This window comes from Coregonus clupeaformis, unplaced genomic scaffold (assembly GCF_020615455.1).
Source record: "Coregonus clupeaformis isolate EN_2021a unplaced genomic scaffold, ASM2061545v1 scaf2730, whole genome shotgun sequence".
Taxonomy (NCBI): domain Eukaryota; kingdom Metazoa; phylum Chordata; class Actinopteri; order Salmoniformes; family Salmonidae; genus Coregonus; species Coregonus clupeaformis.
The window spans coordinates 28,366-45,135 of record NW_025536184.1 but is presented as its reverse complement, the minus strand read 5'-3'; the positions used below and the strand labels follow the sequence as shown (position 1 = coordinate 45,135).

Sequence of the window (16,770 nt, the reverse complement as noted above, 5' to 3'; positions counted from 1 at the left end):
CCAGAATGAGGTTTTGGGTTGTTTGGCAGAAATGGTTCGGTCTGAAATCATAGAAGAAGTGAAGAAAAGTGAGGTTTTTAGCGTCATGGCAGATGAAACAAAGGATATTTCAAAAAAAAGAACAGATGTCCTTCACACTCAGGTACTATTACAATGGGGCCATTAAGGAGAGTTTTCTCCATTTTGAATCTGCAGAGAGGTTAGATGCAGCAGGGCTTACTGGAAAAATAGTACACTTACTGGAACGTTATGGCCTGGACTACAAAAATAACCTCGTAGGCCAAGCGTGCGATGGCGCTGCCGTTATGAGCGGTAAGCATTCAGGGGTTCAGGCAAGGATCAAAGAACAGGCTAAATTTGCCTTCTACGTCCATTGTAGTGCTCATTGTCTGAATTTAGTGTTAGTTGATGTAGTCAAAGTGTCCCAGAAACGGAGGAGTTTTTTTTCTTTGTTACAGAGTCTTTATATGTTTACTTCTTCCTCATATGTGCACCCAAAATGGCTGTCTCTCCAAAGAGAAATGTATGGCAGAACCAGAGAGCTGCAACGTTTAAGCGACACACGTTGGTCATGCCGATTTCTAGCCCTACGTAATATCATGGACACTCTACCTGCCCTTAAAGCGACTACTGCAAGAGATTGCTCAAGAACGTCATGGTGAAAGAACTGTTGAGGCCCGAGGTCTTCTTGCTCAAATTGACCTAGAATTTGTTGTGCATCTTGTTACTCTGCGTAAGTTGTTTGGGGAGACAAAGCTATTGTCTGACATGTTACAGTCACAAACTGTTGATCTGTCAAGTGCTGTTGACTTAGTAAATGCTTTAGTCCTGACATTGAAAGACCACAGGCAGGAGTCTTTCTTTGATGAGTTGTGGGATGAAGCATTGAATATTTGTGAGCAGTGTGATTCTGCAACAAGGTCAGTGGCGAAACGTCAGAAAATGCTGAGCTCTAGACTCAGTGGCTACTGCACGCTAAGCACTGTTGGTCAGAGGGAGGTAGAACGTGACAAAGATATGTTTCTCACATCATTTTTCTATCCTGTAATTGACAGCATGCTCAATGAGTTGAACAGACGTTTCTCCAATACAAACTGTGAGCTCATGAGAAGCATACAGTCTCTCAGTCCCCAGAGTGATACCTTTTTAAAGGAGAGCAATGTTTTTTTCATTTGGCCGTTTGTATAATGCAGACATTGATGATTTAGGGCATGAGCTCCATCAATTTAAGAGAGTTTTGGACAGAAAAATACAGAGTGGTGAAGTCAAAAAGCCATGCAGTACAGTTGAGCTGGTTTGTTTTATTGAGCCATACAGGGAAGTTTTCTTTGAGCTCTTTAGACTGTGCAAGATTGCTGTAACCCTTCCTGTAAGCTCAGCCTCTTGCGAACGCAGTTCTCCACACTGAAACTGATAAAAACCTTCCTGCGGTCCACCACTAGTGATGAGAGACTCAGTGATCTTGGTGTCCTGAGCATAGAGTCCAGAAGGGCCAAGGCTCTGGATCTTGATGTATTTGTGGACCGTTTTGCCAGACAGCACAACCGCCGTATCCTGTTGCTGTAGTGTATCTATATGATATATACGCTAGTAGCGTATGAGTGCCGCTGTGAGGAAAAAGAGATATAATGAACAATAAAACAACAAGCTTGAGCTTCTTAAGACACGGTGGGTTTATCTGTTCTCAATACCACCGGTAAAATGAATGGAGTTAGTCTGGTGTCCACATGAAGTTACGTGTGTAGACAAAGAGTCTGGTGTCCATATGAAGTTACATGTGTAGACAGAGACAGTCTGGTGTCCATATGAAGTTACATGTGTAGACAGAGACAGTCTGGTGCCCATATGAAGTTAAATGTGTAAACAAAGACAGTCTGGTGTCCATATGAAGTTACATGTGTAGACAGAGACAGTCTGGTGCCCATATGAAGTTACATGTGTAAACAGAGACGGTCTGGGGTCCATATGAAGTTAGATGTGTAGACAAAGACAGTCTGGTGTCCACATGAAGTTACATGTGTCTACTTAGATGAACCCACCGTGTCTTAAGAAGCTGAAGCTTGTTTTATTTTTCATTTTACATCATCTATCTTTTTTTCCTCACAGTACCAGTAGTTCCACACACTACTAGAGTGTATGTATGTTTGTATGTATGTATATATATCCCACCAATCCTCTCTCAAGAGGTTTTCAAAAAGGGGCAAACTCATGTCTCAAGACCTGCTTCTGTTGGTTCCACTCTCCTGCCTGTAACTTTCCATCCACATCCCCAAAGTTTTGTGGCCCATTATGACATCACTCCATTAAGTGATTGCTGCATGTACTGCTCTAAGGAAACACTTCTCTCTCTCTCTCTCTCTCTCTCTCTCTCTCTCTCTCTCTCTCTCTCTCGATAGATAGATAGAGTTTATGATTTTATTCTTTTGAATTATCTCTGCCAAACATCTATGTACTACAAATCTTCAAGCTCCACAGATGTTTTATGGCATCCACTAAACCTCTTTAGATATTTGTAAATTATACAGTGTGATACCTTTCAACGAAAGTTTATTTTATTTTTTACCAACTATGATTTTTCCTTTTGAAAACAAGCAAAGCAAGAAAAAAAGAAAAAAAATCACTCCAATCATTGCACACTTGTGTCGTTCAGACTTTGCAGGTCCAGCTTTGACATGATGATCTAACTAACACTAATATTGTAACTAATATTGTAACTGAAATATGTATGATCCTATGATGAGCGATTGCTTACTTCCCTTTCACTCTTAAAAAATTACTGAAAAAAATGTGTATAAAAAGGTATATGTAGTATATGTTTGTTTAGTGAGCATTCATGCTGTCATTTTTTCCTAATGTGAACTATGGTGGAAATGTGCTGTCCTAAATGGACTTGCCCATATATGTTGTAAAGCCTTTTTTTGTACACCTGCTCATCAACTGACAGTGAAGTACACAAAGACACAGACACACACACACACACACACAGACACCTGTAATATTCTTGTTTTCATGTTGTTGCTGATATCCATCAGTGTTGTTCATATTGCTACATTGTGTTGACATGATTGTTGCTTTTAAACGAATGTTAACTTAATGTTTATTGTCTGCATCCTATTGGACTACTGGATGTTAATGTGTAACACGTTTCCCTGTTTATGTGCTTTAGCAATACTGTATGTCAATATGGTCATGCTAGTAAAGCCTCTTTGAATTGAATTTCTTTTCTGATTTGGTTTATTTTACCTAAACGGATACAGGGTAGTGTGTTTTGTTTATAAATCACTCAGAAAGTTTTCTTTCTTAAAACAAAATGTGGAATCAACTGTCCACAGTAGTGGGGCTTCCATAAATAGGAAATGGCACATTGTTGTACCCTTTGTTGTATCCTGGAGTTTTGTTCACATTGAATATGAACCCTGTATTTGTACCCTGTACTTTTTTTTTTTTTTTTTTTTTTTATGGCACTATCTCTCTTGCATCTGCACTCTTGTACAAAATACGTGTTATAATAAATGTCATATGATTTTAAAGTAAAATAAAGTTTATAATCTTTGAATATCATGTGTTGCCAGTTTTTTTATGTGTGCCCCCCTGATTAAACACTGGCCCCTCCTTGGCCCCCCTAGTAAAATGTGTCTAGAACCGCCACTGTTGTCAAGCCAAATATTATCGTTTGTTTGACAACACTGGTATGAAAAAATATATGCTTTGATTTGTCAACATTAGTATCCCCAGTAGCTATATGAATAGAGTTATACTAACTAACTCTATCAAAAGTATAGAAGTGAGTGTGCGGAGTGCAGACTGATGATGACCACAGGCTCCACGCTTCGATTCATGGCTCTTTCAGTTCTTGCAACCAGAGGGCAACATTGATACATAAAACCCCACTGAATCGAAGTGAATTGGGTTACATTACATTTTAAACTTTTTAGAGATTTCGTATGTGATCAGAACATGTATTAATCTCTCGGCGTGGTCGCGGTGCCCTGTTGTAGTTGACATAATCGTGTATGACGTAATATATGAGCCTATGACGTAAACGCAGTCAAGAAATGATTAAGTTGATTGGCTCAGTTGAGTTGATAGTTTGCGTAGGACAGTCATCCTCATGTTCAAAGACATTACTTTGCCTGGACAAGAAATTCTGTGTAACTGTATGTACAGCTAAATTTACCAGGATTTTATTTAAAATGTTAGAAAATTGAAGATAAAAATGTATTTGTTTATAATTTTTCTATCATGGTACAGGTCCAATCTGAAGGATGTTTTAAAATAAAATGGGTAAAAGTCATAAACGGTTGAGGAGAGTTTGTCTAAAGGTAAGTCTCATATAAGAAAATAAAAAAAAGTTATCTGTGTGTCTCTGTAATGGGGAAATATTTTGAGTAGTACAGCCATATGCTAGGGGTTTTAAAACCTCTCCTTGAGGACCCCCAGACGTTCCACTGTATTCCACAGCTAGCACACCTAATTCAACTTGTCAACTAATCATTAAGCCCTTGAATAGGTGAATTAGGTTTGCTTGTTTAGGGCTACAACAAAATTGTGAAATGTCTGGGGTTCCCCAAGGAGAGGGTTGAAAACCACTGGCCTATGCAAAAACAGACTGATATGCTTTATGTTTGGAAAAGTGGGCATAAAATTACATTCCTCTACCCCAGGCTGGGACCCTCCAAGCTAGTGCTGGAGAACAGGTGCTTCAGACAGATGACCATAATGGACCAAGGCTGCCAGCACTGGTGGACTGCCCCAAGAACAGCCCCCTAAAGGTTAGAAACGGCTTTGAGTTCTGTTGCAAAATGCTTTGAACAGTTCAGAGTGAAATACGTATCAGTTCAATTGGAAAACGTTCAAAACGTTTTGTAACGTTAGGCATGCTGAATGTACTCCAGGCAAACCTCTCAGAGCAGACTGGTTGGCTCTAAGCCACACCCACTTCAATTGTGATTAGGCTTTTAATGTGATTAAGCCCTGCCCACTTCCAATTTTGGTCCCCTCTTCGAATCAAATCCCGAGTGCCTGCCACATCCGTTTTGATTGGCTCTTGGTCAGAAATGCTATGCCTTAATTGGACATCCATTTTTATTGGTTCGTTGGTCAAGTGGATAGTGCTGTCATTCATATGCTAATGATGTATAGGGCTAAACCACGCTTGTCCATTTTTGGTCACCCCTAATCTGAGCTCCGCCCACATCCATTTTGATTGGCACCTTGGTAGGGGATGGGCAGGTTGTATACTGGGCCATGTTCAGTGGCAAAACGTTGTTGAACATTGCCGTTACAAATGCCATGACGAGCTTACGTGATTCCTTATTCTACATGTTTAAGAGGCATGTTTGTTCATTATAGCGTAATTCTATCTGAATGTTGCTAAACGTTGTCTTGCTGAACATGCCCCTGGTTGTATAAGGACGTTTTGTTTTGAAATCTTTACCTGGTTGTAACTGAGAGTTGGTTGTAATGTAAGTTATATGACGTGTTCTCAACCAGTTTTTTTTTACAATGAGATAATGATGCATGGGTCACTTACTGTACTAGTTAGAACCAATAGCATTCAAATTCTGATTCTTATTCTAATTCTAAAGTTGGCCCTTATGTGACATGTCACTCAGTACCGTCATGTCTATGGTGAAAGAGATGGTTTCTATGGTGATACGATTTTGCTAATATTGTTGTTTATCTCAGAACTTCGTGCCGAAGCCCCTACGAGGCCCCAGGCTGAGCGGTCAGGCCAAGATGGCCAAGGCCGAAAAGAATGCCAGAGAGGCCGTGGAGTCCAGAAAGGACAGAGAGGCCAAGGCAGCGGCGAAAAAACCAAGCCACCAAGTAGTTGGTGTGTTGGCGCTGCCTCCACCTCTTCTATCTCCAACAACCAGTTACAGTGAGTATTGATCACCACTTCCAAAATACTTGGATTTATTGATAGAATTCTTAAAGGATATATGGTGGAAGGATCAACTAATGGCTAGACTCTCCTCTTTCTTTAGGTGTCCTGCCAGCTATCAAGAACACTAAAGTGACGAAGGTGGAGACAACAGGTGGGTGTTGGTGACACAGTGGTTATTCAATAGAATCGTTGCCATGGTTACGAGCTTGTTCAGCGGTAATTCTGATTCTCTTCTCTTTCAGTGCCACCAGGCCCCATGACACCTGAGGATGAGGTGAGAATGAACTCCTCTCCATCTGTTGATGACCCCCTTACCCCAGAGACCCCAGAGAGTGATGTCACCTCCGATGCCACTTCTCTGGCGGACACACCCCGTGAGATGACACCTGAGAACGTAGAGGAGGCGTCTTCTCTAGAGGACTTCCTGAAGTCTCACCCGTGAGTTCTGCTCTGAACCGTGTTATGTGCAGTAGAAAAAATTGAATCTAGTTGCCAGTCTACTAACCAATGATTCCTAGTGTTTGTTTGTTTTCCAGTCAGAGAAAGCGCATCAGGAAGTTCCTCAAACAAATGGTAAGTCCCCCATTTTTTCTTCTTTACCCCATTTCTACTTCTTTACCGACTAATCATGCTAACAACAACAAAAACGTGTAACTTAAAGACTAAGAGGAAATGCTGTCATTTAAAAATGGTTGTTTTCCGTATTTCTTTCTAAGAATGTGACCATAGAGGACCTGGAGGACATGTCCTATGCGTTCCTCCTGCCAGCGATAGCTCTGCTCAGGATCTCCAGTCCAGAATCATCCAACTGCTCCTTCCGGGGGTCAGGGGTGCTGAAGAAGGTCTCGGAGACGTTCCACCGGCGGAGCTCTGAGCCAAAGGGGAGGCTCAGGGGCTGGCAGCCCCCCACGCCCAATTCTGAGACAGACAAGGAGCTTCAGGGTACAGCAGACATGATTGTGAGTAATATCCTGAGGAATGCCCAGGAGGACCTCTTCTCCTCTGGTATGAATGACCTGGAGACCACCAATCCAGGCATCGCTCTGACCGAAGAGAGGCTCTCCAGTATCTTCTCAGAGCTTTTTAGGGACGCCTGTGAGAGTGCCCAGAAGGCCGCCAGACGGATCCACCACACGAGGTCCGGAAGAGGCAACAAAAGCCGGAGTGGGAGTTGCTCTGGGTCATCACAGGGATCGAACCGGTCCAACATGCCAGAGCTGGTAGAGTGTGTGGATGCTCAGCCACTATCTCTGGAACATCCAAGTGTGTCCTGCTCCAACAGAAGCTCTGGGTCCTCACAGGGATCGAGACGGTTCGACCTCTGTCATCAGGCAGTGGAGATGGAGAGGGTTTATCTCCAGAGAGACACACCTCACTCCAGTGTCAGTGTGTGAGAACTGGGGTCAGTGAGGAGGGCCAAGAGAAGGGATGTCCATAAAGCCCTCAGTGAGGGGTCCCTCAATGTCTTTGCCCTGTTCAGGGAGAGGGCAGGGGAGATTTGGCAGACCAGCACATGGGACATGGAGCAGACCCAGCCTCCCAGCACCCCCACATCCAGCGAGGAGGATTTGTGGGACAGCGACTCCAGCTTGTCTCATGGGGTTGGGGAGGAGGAGAGGGGCAGCTCCCTGATCCTGACCCCCCCAGGCCTCCACCTCACTCTCTGATCAAGACAAGAGGGCACTAGGTTAGTTATTATGTAGTCTTGTCTCCTTTTGCTCCCTTGTTATTATTGTTATTGCCATTTACAATGTGACCAAGATGTTTTGGGGTGGGGGTGCTGTCGATGGGGGGAGGGAGTATTTTTCTCCGCTCTGCTGACAAGTCATTTTCTCCGCTCATACAGGAGTCATAAAGGCCTAGTTCACTAATTTTGTGAAGAAAATCATCTATAAAAAATAATAATGATATATCTATATATACATTTTAAATAAATGTTGATTTGACTAGAGGACGTCTGCCAGATCCTGACCGCCTGGGTGGAAAAGATGCTGAACAGGACCTGCAACGACAATTACAGGGCCAGTGTCATCATCCAGAAAGGTCCATTTATAACCTGTTTTACCAATATGACCAGTATTAACCCTGTTATAACCAGTGTAATAACCAGTGTATTATCATTATAGTAAATGTACTAGATACTGCATAGTGCTATACATGGATGTGGCTTTGAATCAGTTCAGAGTATTAGTGTGTTTTCTTAGGATTGGATTCTGGTGCCAGGGACAGGTTCCCTTACACTCAGTGTCCTTCTTCATCAGAGGAAGAAGAGGAGTTGGTCACGAGTGTCATGACTGTCTTACACTCAGAGCCCTCCACCTCAACCAAGGCAGCACGGGCAGCTCCTTCACAGACCCTGGAGTTCAACCCCTGTCTGGATGAAGATGAGGTGGTCCCCAGCACCTCCATGGGTGCGGGATTCCTGACGACCACTCAGGCAGCATGGGCAGCTCCTGCCCAGACCTTGGAAGAAGAGGTCGGGGGAGCTGATGTCTCTGAGGTGAGTACCAGCTCCCTGACCCCCACTGAGGCCAGGCAGGGCCTCCTGGGGAAGATTCCCTCTCTCCTTCCGGGTGAGATCCTCATCGAGGAGGACATCTCCTTTCGCAGCACTCCCAGGGACACCGTCATGAGCCCCCAGACCCTGAAGCTTATCCTCCAGGGCATCATGCGCCGACTGGAGGCCTCAGAGTTCCCCCGGCCATGATGGCCAACGACCCCTTCAGGCTGATGAAGAATCTCTTTGTGGAGGTCCAGCATGCCCTGAAGTATGCTGACATCTCTGTCCTCTTCAGCCTGGAGGAGAGCATACAATTCAGGGGGAAGATGCAATGAAGGCCATCGTGAAGGCTGCGGCTAAAAGGTTGGATTCCAACCAGGCTCAACTGCGTGCCGCACGCTATGGTGGCGAGGTAGCCGTCTGTTGCATGGCAGATACCATCGCGCACGTCATAGGCGACTACGCCCAGGACTGGAGTTCTGACGGCCATTTTGGAGCGAGGAGGAGCCTTGGTAGTGGGAGGTCACGCTCCTCCTCAAGCTCCTCAAAGAGTGACATCACCCTCACAGAGGAACTCTTGGCCCAGGGGGAAACCCTAGAAGAGGACCAAGAGGAGGTGGCTGCGATCGACGACAACAAGAAATGTGACTCTGCTAGCTTGGAGAAGGCCAGCAGCAGCTCCCTCTCCGCAGACCTTGTGGACAGCACCTCCACACAGGTAAGGAGTCTACCATTAACCAGTATGTTGTTTAGTTATTGGGGCTGTTTGATTGTGAGGCACCAACTCATATCTGTTTGTCTCTACTAAGAAGACAGTGAAGGATGAGGCTGTGAAGGAAGGAGTGAGGAAGTCAGGAGAGGGGAAGCGAGGTCGCAAGAAGACCCTGAAGAAGAACAAGGTGTCTCCCCTTGGCACTGATGGTAAGTCCTCCCTTCTGTCAGTCCACATGTCTATTTGTCTTCAACAAAATTATATTATTTCACCACATTGTAATGTTAGGGGAAGAGACTATGATGAAGTTATCAGGGTCTTATTCATTAAACGGAAGTAACAGGGAGGAACTTCCTTGAACAAAAAAAAAGGTGTTTTTGTTTTCCATTGCAAAAGTTTTTTTAACGGTTTGTCCTAATGATGTCATGCCATGTTCTCTGTCACCTGTTCAGAAACCGTGGCTGATGAGCCGGGGAAAAAACGATCTCTCCTCCTGAGGATTACAGCTGCCCTGGCAAAACTATTTTGCTTCCCCTGCAAAAAGAGAAGCGGCAAAAAGTAGTTGTGTGGGTAAACCCACTTAGTGCACTTCAGTGCACTTGCCTCCTCTCCACAAACCCAGAGTCAACTCACAACCCATTTGATGATTCCAACCATACCCCCACGCTATTGTGGCGAGGGAGCCATCTGTTGCATGGCGGACACCATCGGACACGTCATAGATGACCATGCTGAAGATTGGAGCTCTGACGGCCATTTTGGAGCCAGGAGGTAGTAGTGACATCACCCTCACCAAGGAGCTCTTGGCTGAAAGGGCCAAGGAAGCGGACCAAGACGACGTGGCTGATGATGAAACTGGCATGACAATACCCCCCTCCCCCAAAAAAAAAAAAAAAACATGATGATCCCTCCCATAGCCCGGCCCGGACCTATTTCATTCAATAAACATGTACTTGCATCTATTTTGAACCTCTTTTTTTGTTTTTAACAGGCCTACTGTAGACTACAAATTATTAAGTGCAAATTGATGTGTGTACTGCATCAATATTATGAGTTCACTGTGCCAGTCATTATGAGTTCACTATGCCAGTCATTATAGTTAATCTAGGCTTTAACACTCTTAACTGTATTGGTATTGACACAATAAGAGTTACATTTGAGTATTTTCTCAATTTGTGTTTCTGAGGGAATACATCTGCAATATACTGCTAATAATGTTAATCGAGAGGGAAAAATACTTCTGGAAATGTACAAAAAAGAATAGATCATATTCTTGCCTTTGACAGTTTAGATCATTCAAATGTAATAGCTTCAGGGTTCTGGAGGTCATAGTCTCTTATGACGGCTACCAAAGTCCATCCTGCTTTCACCACTCGCTCGCACCAGTCCAATATCTTAACCTCTCCTTACCGGAACCTAATCGAGTAGCTGGCCCGGCACTCACGCAAGATTTGGTTCTGGGTTGCAGAGATTATGGAGGTCAAAACAAGGTCTATGGCTGCGTTTACACAGGCAGCCCAATTCTGATCTTTTCCACTAATTGGTATTTTGACCAATCAGATCAGCTCTTTTTCCAAGAATTGGGCAAACGATCATAATTGGACTGCCTGTGCAAACACAGCCTGTCATGCAGGACCTGACCAGGAAAAACTCTGATCTGATATACTGTCAAAGGCAAGAACATGATCTATACTACTATTTCCAAAAGTATTTTTCAATAAAGTTTAACATTATTAGCAGTATATTGCAGATGTATTCCCCATAATATACTCCAGCAAGCAAAAGCCTGGAAACGGAACAAGGTAAAATCAAATAAACTCCTGCCCTATACCCCACAAGGAAATAGGATGAAAGACTTGATGATGTGTATGTAGGCTATGTTTATTCAGCCTGCTCATTACTGCTATCAGATGTAAGCAGGCTATTTCTGATGTGCATTTTCACAGCCTTTGTGTGATGTGTTTCACCTATCAGCACTGACCAGGTGCTCCTTTGCTCTTTCGTCTCAGTCTACCTCTGGCAGTATCAAATTCTCGGTAAGCAAATCTCCCATTTGCATGCCCTGCGATTTGTTTTCGTTTTATTCAGCTATAGTTTGAGTTTCTGCTTATGTAGGGATAAGGAGGTCAATAGGGAAAGGGGATACCTAGTCAGTTGCACAGCTGAATGCATTCAACCGAAATGCATCTTCCGCATTTAACCCAACCCCTCTGCCTTAATCGACGTCCATGGCGCCCAGGGAGCAGTTGTTGTTGGGGGTTAACTGCCTTGCTCAAGGGCAGAACGGCATATTTTCCCACCTTGCCGGCTCGGGAAATCGAACCAGCAACCTTTAGGTCATTGGCCCAACGCTCTTAACCACTAGGCTACCTGCTGCCCAATAGAGTGCATAGTCTCTCTCTCTCTCTCTCTCTCTCTCTCTCTCTCTCTCTCTCTCTCTCTCTCTCTCTCTCTCTCTCTCTCTCTCTCTCTCTCTCTCTCTCTCTCTCTCTCTCTCTCTCTCTCTCTCTCTCTCTCTCTCTTCTGCACAACACTGTACCTCAGTTAGTCTTTGGTACTATTGTTATGTATTGACCTAATGGCTTGTAGACTTTTGAAAAGTGGCATTTGCTTAATGTAGGCTAGTATGTATCCACTATATATTTGGGCTTGCTTTCAATATTAGATAATGAGTTTAACTTGTAGATTTCTGATATTAAATGCTGTACAGTCATATACTTTTTATTCTACTGTAACTGTACTCCATTTACAATCTTGTGGTTGTGATTGTATGGGCACATTATTACTTGTAAGCAGAGTAATAACAATAGCAGTTGTTTTGTGTGTGGCGAAATTGCACATCTGGAATAGGGGAAAGAGATAAGCAACAGTTTGTTCATTAGGAGAAGATGGAAATGACAAATCCATGGTCTGGACATGGTCACATGATACATTGGGCGCGCTCCTGCTACCTACCATACACATTGAGCCAGCGCAACCGCGCGCAGCTCCACCAGAAAAAAAAAGTGTAGCCTCCCGCTCAAGCCATCATCGGCAATGCGCGGACAGACAAGGCGATATTCCTCTGCCCTTCAAAACCAAACGAAGAGCAAACAACAACGCTTTTACCGGTGACACTCTTCGGTCATTCGGTAATATAAGGTAGTCCGTTTGTAACGCAAAATGGCTCAAAGCGGATTAAAAGAAGGCTTTTGTGTAATGTGATACTGGGAGACTGACGCTTGTTCATGTTTCACGGATGTTACAGTTTTTTTGCCTCTGTAGCGTTGTATGTTAGCAATGGATCTCTATCCCTCTTCGGAGTCTGTTATGCGGATAGGGAGGGAGTCGTGCCGTTTGTTCCCCTTGTGCTCTAGCTGTTGATAGTGTTGGGTTCTATTTTTCTCATAATTGGATCTGTATGTGATGAATAGCTTGGAAGGAATGCATTAATGAGGAGCATAGGTTTGAACTGTACTGATATGGATTGTTTCACATAGCAGGCTGTGATTCATGTGGGGAACGTTAGGGGCTAGGATGAGATAAGACTTGTATTTCTCACAGATACGAACACTCTCTCTTTGTTGTCTGTGAAACCGTCCTTGAACGTGGGTACATGGAGTACAGTGGAATGGTGTCTTTTGGGTGCTGACTCCACAGGTTATTATGATAGCAACTTATGCCTGGCAACAGTGTGCAACAAATGGAGTGCCGAGGAGTTGGGACCAACCCCTGCGCCAACGGATTGGCTGAGTAAAGTCTAAACCACACTCAGTCCTTTACTCTGATTGGCCAACAGAAGAGGTGGGAACTATCTGTCAGAGTATTTGAGAAAAGAACCTGTAAACAATGTTTTAGTTCTCTGAGTGCCCTGCGTGGTATCTCAGCGGACCCGTATATACGAACCTTCATACTTATCATACATACATTTTGCATATAATAAATTAAGCTTGGATTGAAGATCTCTTGATTCTTATTCCAATACCAGATTTGAATTACGCAATTTCTAACAATTGGTGACCTCCGACTGTGATCTGGTGGCGGAACTTCGCTGGAATTCACCCAGCCTATTGGACATCACTGTCATCGAACTGTGTGTTTCACAAAGTGCCCGGGCTTCTAAAAACACTGGTAAGCAGACACCCATTGTTAAATAACTAAAGATCTGCATATTGGCTTCATCCAAATTAATTTTGTGAAACACCTGTTTGATGTAAGTGAACCCTATTGTACTATAAATAACGATTACAGTATACTATTTCGATTTCATAATATACTATGCAAATGTTTGATAAATGTGAGGGTTAAAAGCCATGGTATATTGAGTATTGTTCCACAGAAGAGCGGTTCTGGGAAAATACTGAAATCCCCAGACTAGGTACCACCAGGGGTGGGCTGGGGATATAGGGAATTATTGGATAAAAGTGTGTACGCTATTTGTCACTATATTCCATAAAAAGCTATTGTCATTGTATCAGTCTAGGCTGAATATAATTGGGAACATAGACTAATGAATCTATTGTCATTGTATCAGTCTGGGCTGGATATAATTGGGAACATAGTCTGGATATAGTTAGGATCATAGGACAGCACTCGAGTGTGTACGCTATTTGTCACTATATTCTATAAAAATCTATTGTCATTGTATCGGTCTGGGATGGATATAATTGGGAACATAGTTTGAATATAGTTGGGATCATAGGACAGCACTCCTAAAAACTTAGAAGACAGTATAAATCGTCATTTGTCGTTGTACTTAGGTATTGGCCGGGACAACTGGGAACATGGGTAGATACTGCAAATTAGTAGAGAGTATAAACTTATTGTCTTTGCACCAATAGGGTACAAATGGGAACATAAGTGAGATACTGCAAATTAGGAGAGAGTATAAACTTATTGTCTTTGCACCAATAGGGTGTAAATGGGAACATAAGAAATAGAGTAGGTTAAACGAAAGGGGTAAGGGCGTGGCAACGTACCTATTGTTGGTACTTTAAAAGTTAGACAGTGCGAGTGTTGTCGTATGCATGAGAGTGTGAATGATAAACCTGTATACCTTGATAGAAAACTAATTGGGAATTAAAACGTCTGTGGCTGTCCAAACTGTATAATTTGGGGATAACTGTTGGGTTTGTGGTTGCTTAAACCATATAACCCGTTAATAACAATTAGGAACATAAAGCTAAAGTGATGAATGACTAGTGTGACTGAACTGAAACGTTTGAGCTGATATGATTGAACTGTGGCGTTTGACGTTTGACCCTGCAAAATACTGGTTAAACAATTAGACTGAAATAATTTGGTTTATCGTTTCAATATAAACATGCACCAGCTTTGACTAATTAGGTGGGAGTGATTTGATTTAAATAAATAGACTAAAATACTTTAAATAACCACAGAATATTGGAAACACTAACACAGCTCCTCGAAGGAGCCTGCTCCCACCCGAGCACTGGAGAGAGAGTTGCGAGGGGAGGGGCTGGAGAGAGCGAAACTGTGGCTTTTGGAGCGAGGAAAGACTGGGAGTTGGCTGGGAACACCACGGGGCGATTATTTGAGAGGTGCCTGTGGGTTTCTGACGAGGGATGAGATGGGTGAGAAAGTAGAGAATATTTACATTTGCATTTTTGGTGATTTGGCAGACGCTCTTGTCCAGAGCGACTTGCAGGAGCGATTGGGGTTGAGTGCCTTGCTCGAGGGCACATCGGCAGATTCTTCGCCTGGTCGGCTCGGGGATTGGAACCGGCGACCTCTCGGTTGTTGGCGCGGCACTTTTGATCACTAAGCTGCCTGCCGCCCCATATGAGTTTAAGGTTGTGGCGTTGTTTGATCATGTGATAAGGTTTAATTGCTAATCGGACCATAACTAATGTGGTTATGGAAGTAATGTATAGGTAGGGGAGAGCCAATAGGGGGCTCCATTGAACTATTATGGTTTATTTGGCATTTCGTTGGCATGAGGCGAAGTCAACGGCTGGTGTGGGTGGTGACCGGATGCTACTGAGTATTTAGTTTGGTAATGTTGAATGGACTATTTGTAGCGTGTTTTGGGGTTAAATAGAAAAACTAACTTATTCAATAGGGAATCAAAGGGAGAGAGAGTTTTTTGGCTGAGGTGAAAGCTACTGCGATTTTCATTTGGTGACGTCACTTGCTCTATGAACTGGGAGTAGTTACTTTGAGAGCATCGCAGATGGTGTGGAGTGACTGGCGATGTCCCTGGTTCGAACACAGGTAGGGACAGTAGACAAAGCTTTCGCAGTGGGGCTATATACCTGGATTACTATGTGGATTGAGAAATGTGAAAGGTTGAATTAGATAGCTTAAATAGAAGTATTCTAGAAAAGTCTATGAAAATATGTTATAAGGTTACCATGCGCTCTCCCCGAAGGAGCAAGGGGAGGGTGAGAGACAGTACAGTTCAGATGGTAGGAACATCATTAAATGTATGCTAATCAAACGATAGCAAGTATTTGTTTTATTAATTAGGGCATAATCAGAGAGAACAGTTAAATAAATTGAATAGCGAACTGAAATGGTTTAGCGGGAAAATATAAACTTTTGGTACAACTAAGAACGATAATGTATTTTGGTTACGTGGATGCAAGTGACATTGGCTGTTGTGATGGGGGAATAGCGCCAGCCTGTGGTGGGTTATGGATTTGTTACATAAACTTATATTTTAAACTAAAGTGATGGAATAGGCTACAATTATAACATTATCAGAAAAAAGACACAATTTAATGTGAAATAGTTATTACAATTATTATCATTGATCCAGTAATGATATAAGGATAGTAGAGGAAGGCAGGGGATTTAATCTCATTTAGGGAAGTTATATTAGGAAGAAAATACCATTAAATGAGGGAACATTTGATGTAACCGTGATTGTATTGGCTAAAAACTCAAATATGACATTTACAGGGGGGACAGGAACAATAGAAGGGGAGACAGATTTTCCTAGGGGGTTGAACAAATAATTGATAATGGATCATTTGAGATGAGATCGCATGTAGCAGAGTTAGGGTAATCAATTAAATAATCATTGTATACTCGAGGAATTTTGAGTGGTTTTATAGATTAGTTATGAGGAATTAGATTGATACAAACAATTATTGATGGGTTAAGACTGGGGATAACCAGGAGAAAGAGATTAGCTCATCTCGTTGGAATGTTGCCAAGGGCTAGGGGAGCAGTAGTGAAGTTAGGCAGTATTTAGGTCATAAAAGTGAGCTACCAAATGAAGGCCTGGCTATTTGTGGTTGTTTTTCAAATTGGGCTTTTCAAACAAAAAACAACACACCTAGTATGATGTTTATAAAGCCTTGTTGTTTCAATTTTGGGGGGGTTTCAGCAGGTCAAGGGTGATAGGTCTTAGAGGAGCACACAGTGAATTTTATGGCGTTTTTTAGCTTTTGGCTGAGTTTGGGGTATATATGATTTCTTATGAGAATGAATGTCATGAGGACTTAATGAACACTTGGGATAACTAACATTTATGAAATATTTAGAATAATGGTAATGTTTAGTATACTATGGGATTAAACAGTTCGTTAAATTATTTCAATTGCCTCTGAATTCTGTTTTAACATTCTGGTGTTAATTAATCATCCACACTAGTAAATTCTAAAGGCATGAGAGGAGGACTTTAAGATAGTTTATTTTACTAAGTTGAGGGTAATTTATAGT

General features: G+C 42.8%; 1 protein-coding gene across 1 annotated transcript; it reads left to right on the top strand.

The window, feature by feature from the left end:
• Positions 1–8,721: 8,721 nt before the first annotated feature.
• Positions 8,722–9,558, top strand: LOC123489083. The gene is made up of 2 exons (XM_045219771.1): positions 8,722–9,108; positions 9,200–9,558. The coding sequence occupies exons 1-2, from the start codon at positions 8,722–8,724 to the stop codon at positions 9,440–9,442; spliced, it is 630 nt and encodes a 209-aa protein (XP_045075706.1). The 3' UTR covers positions 9,443–9,558.
• Positions 9,559–16,770: the final 7,212 nt, after the last annotated feature.

What these genes read in the sequence shown, in the direction of transcription:
- LOC123489083 (XM_045219771.1), top strand. Translation starts at nt 8,722, where the DNA reads ATGAAGGCCATCGTGAAGGCTGCGGCTAAAAGGTTGGATTCCAACCAG. An exon ending in TGGACAGCACCTCCACACAG is followed by an intron (nt 9,109 to 9,199) that starts GTAAGGAGTCTA and finishes GTCTCTACTAAG; the next exon opens with AAGACAGTGAAGGATGAGGC.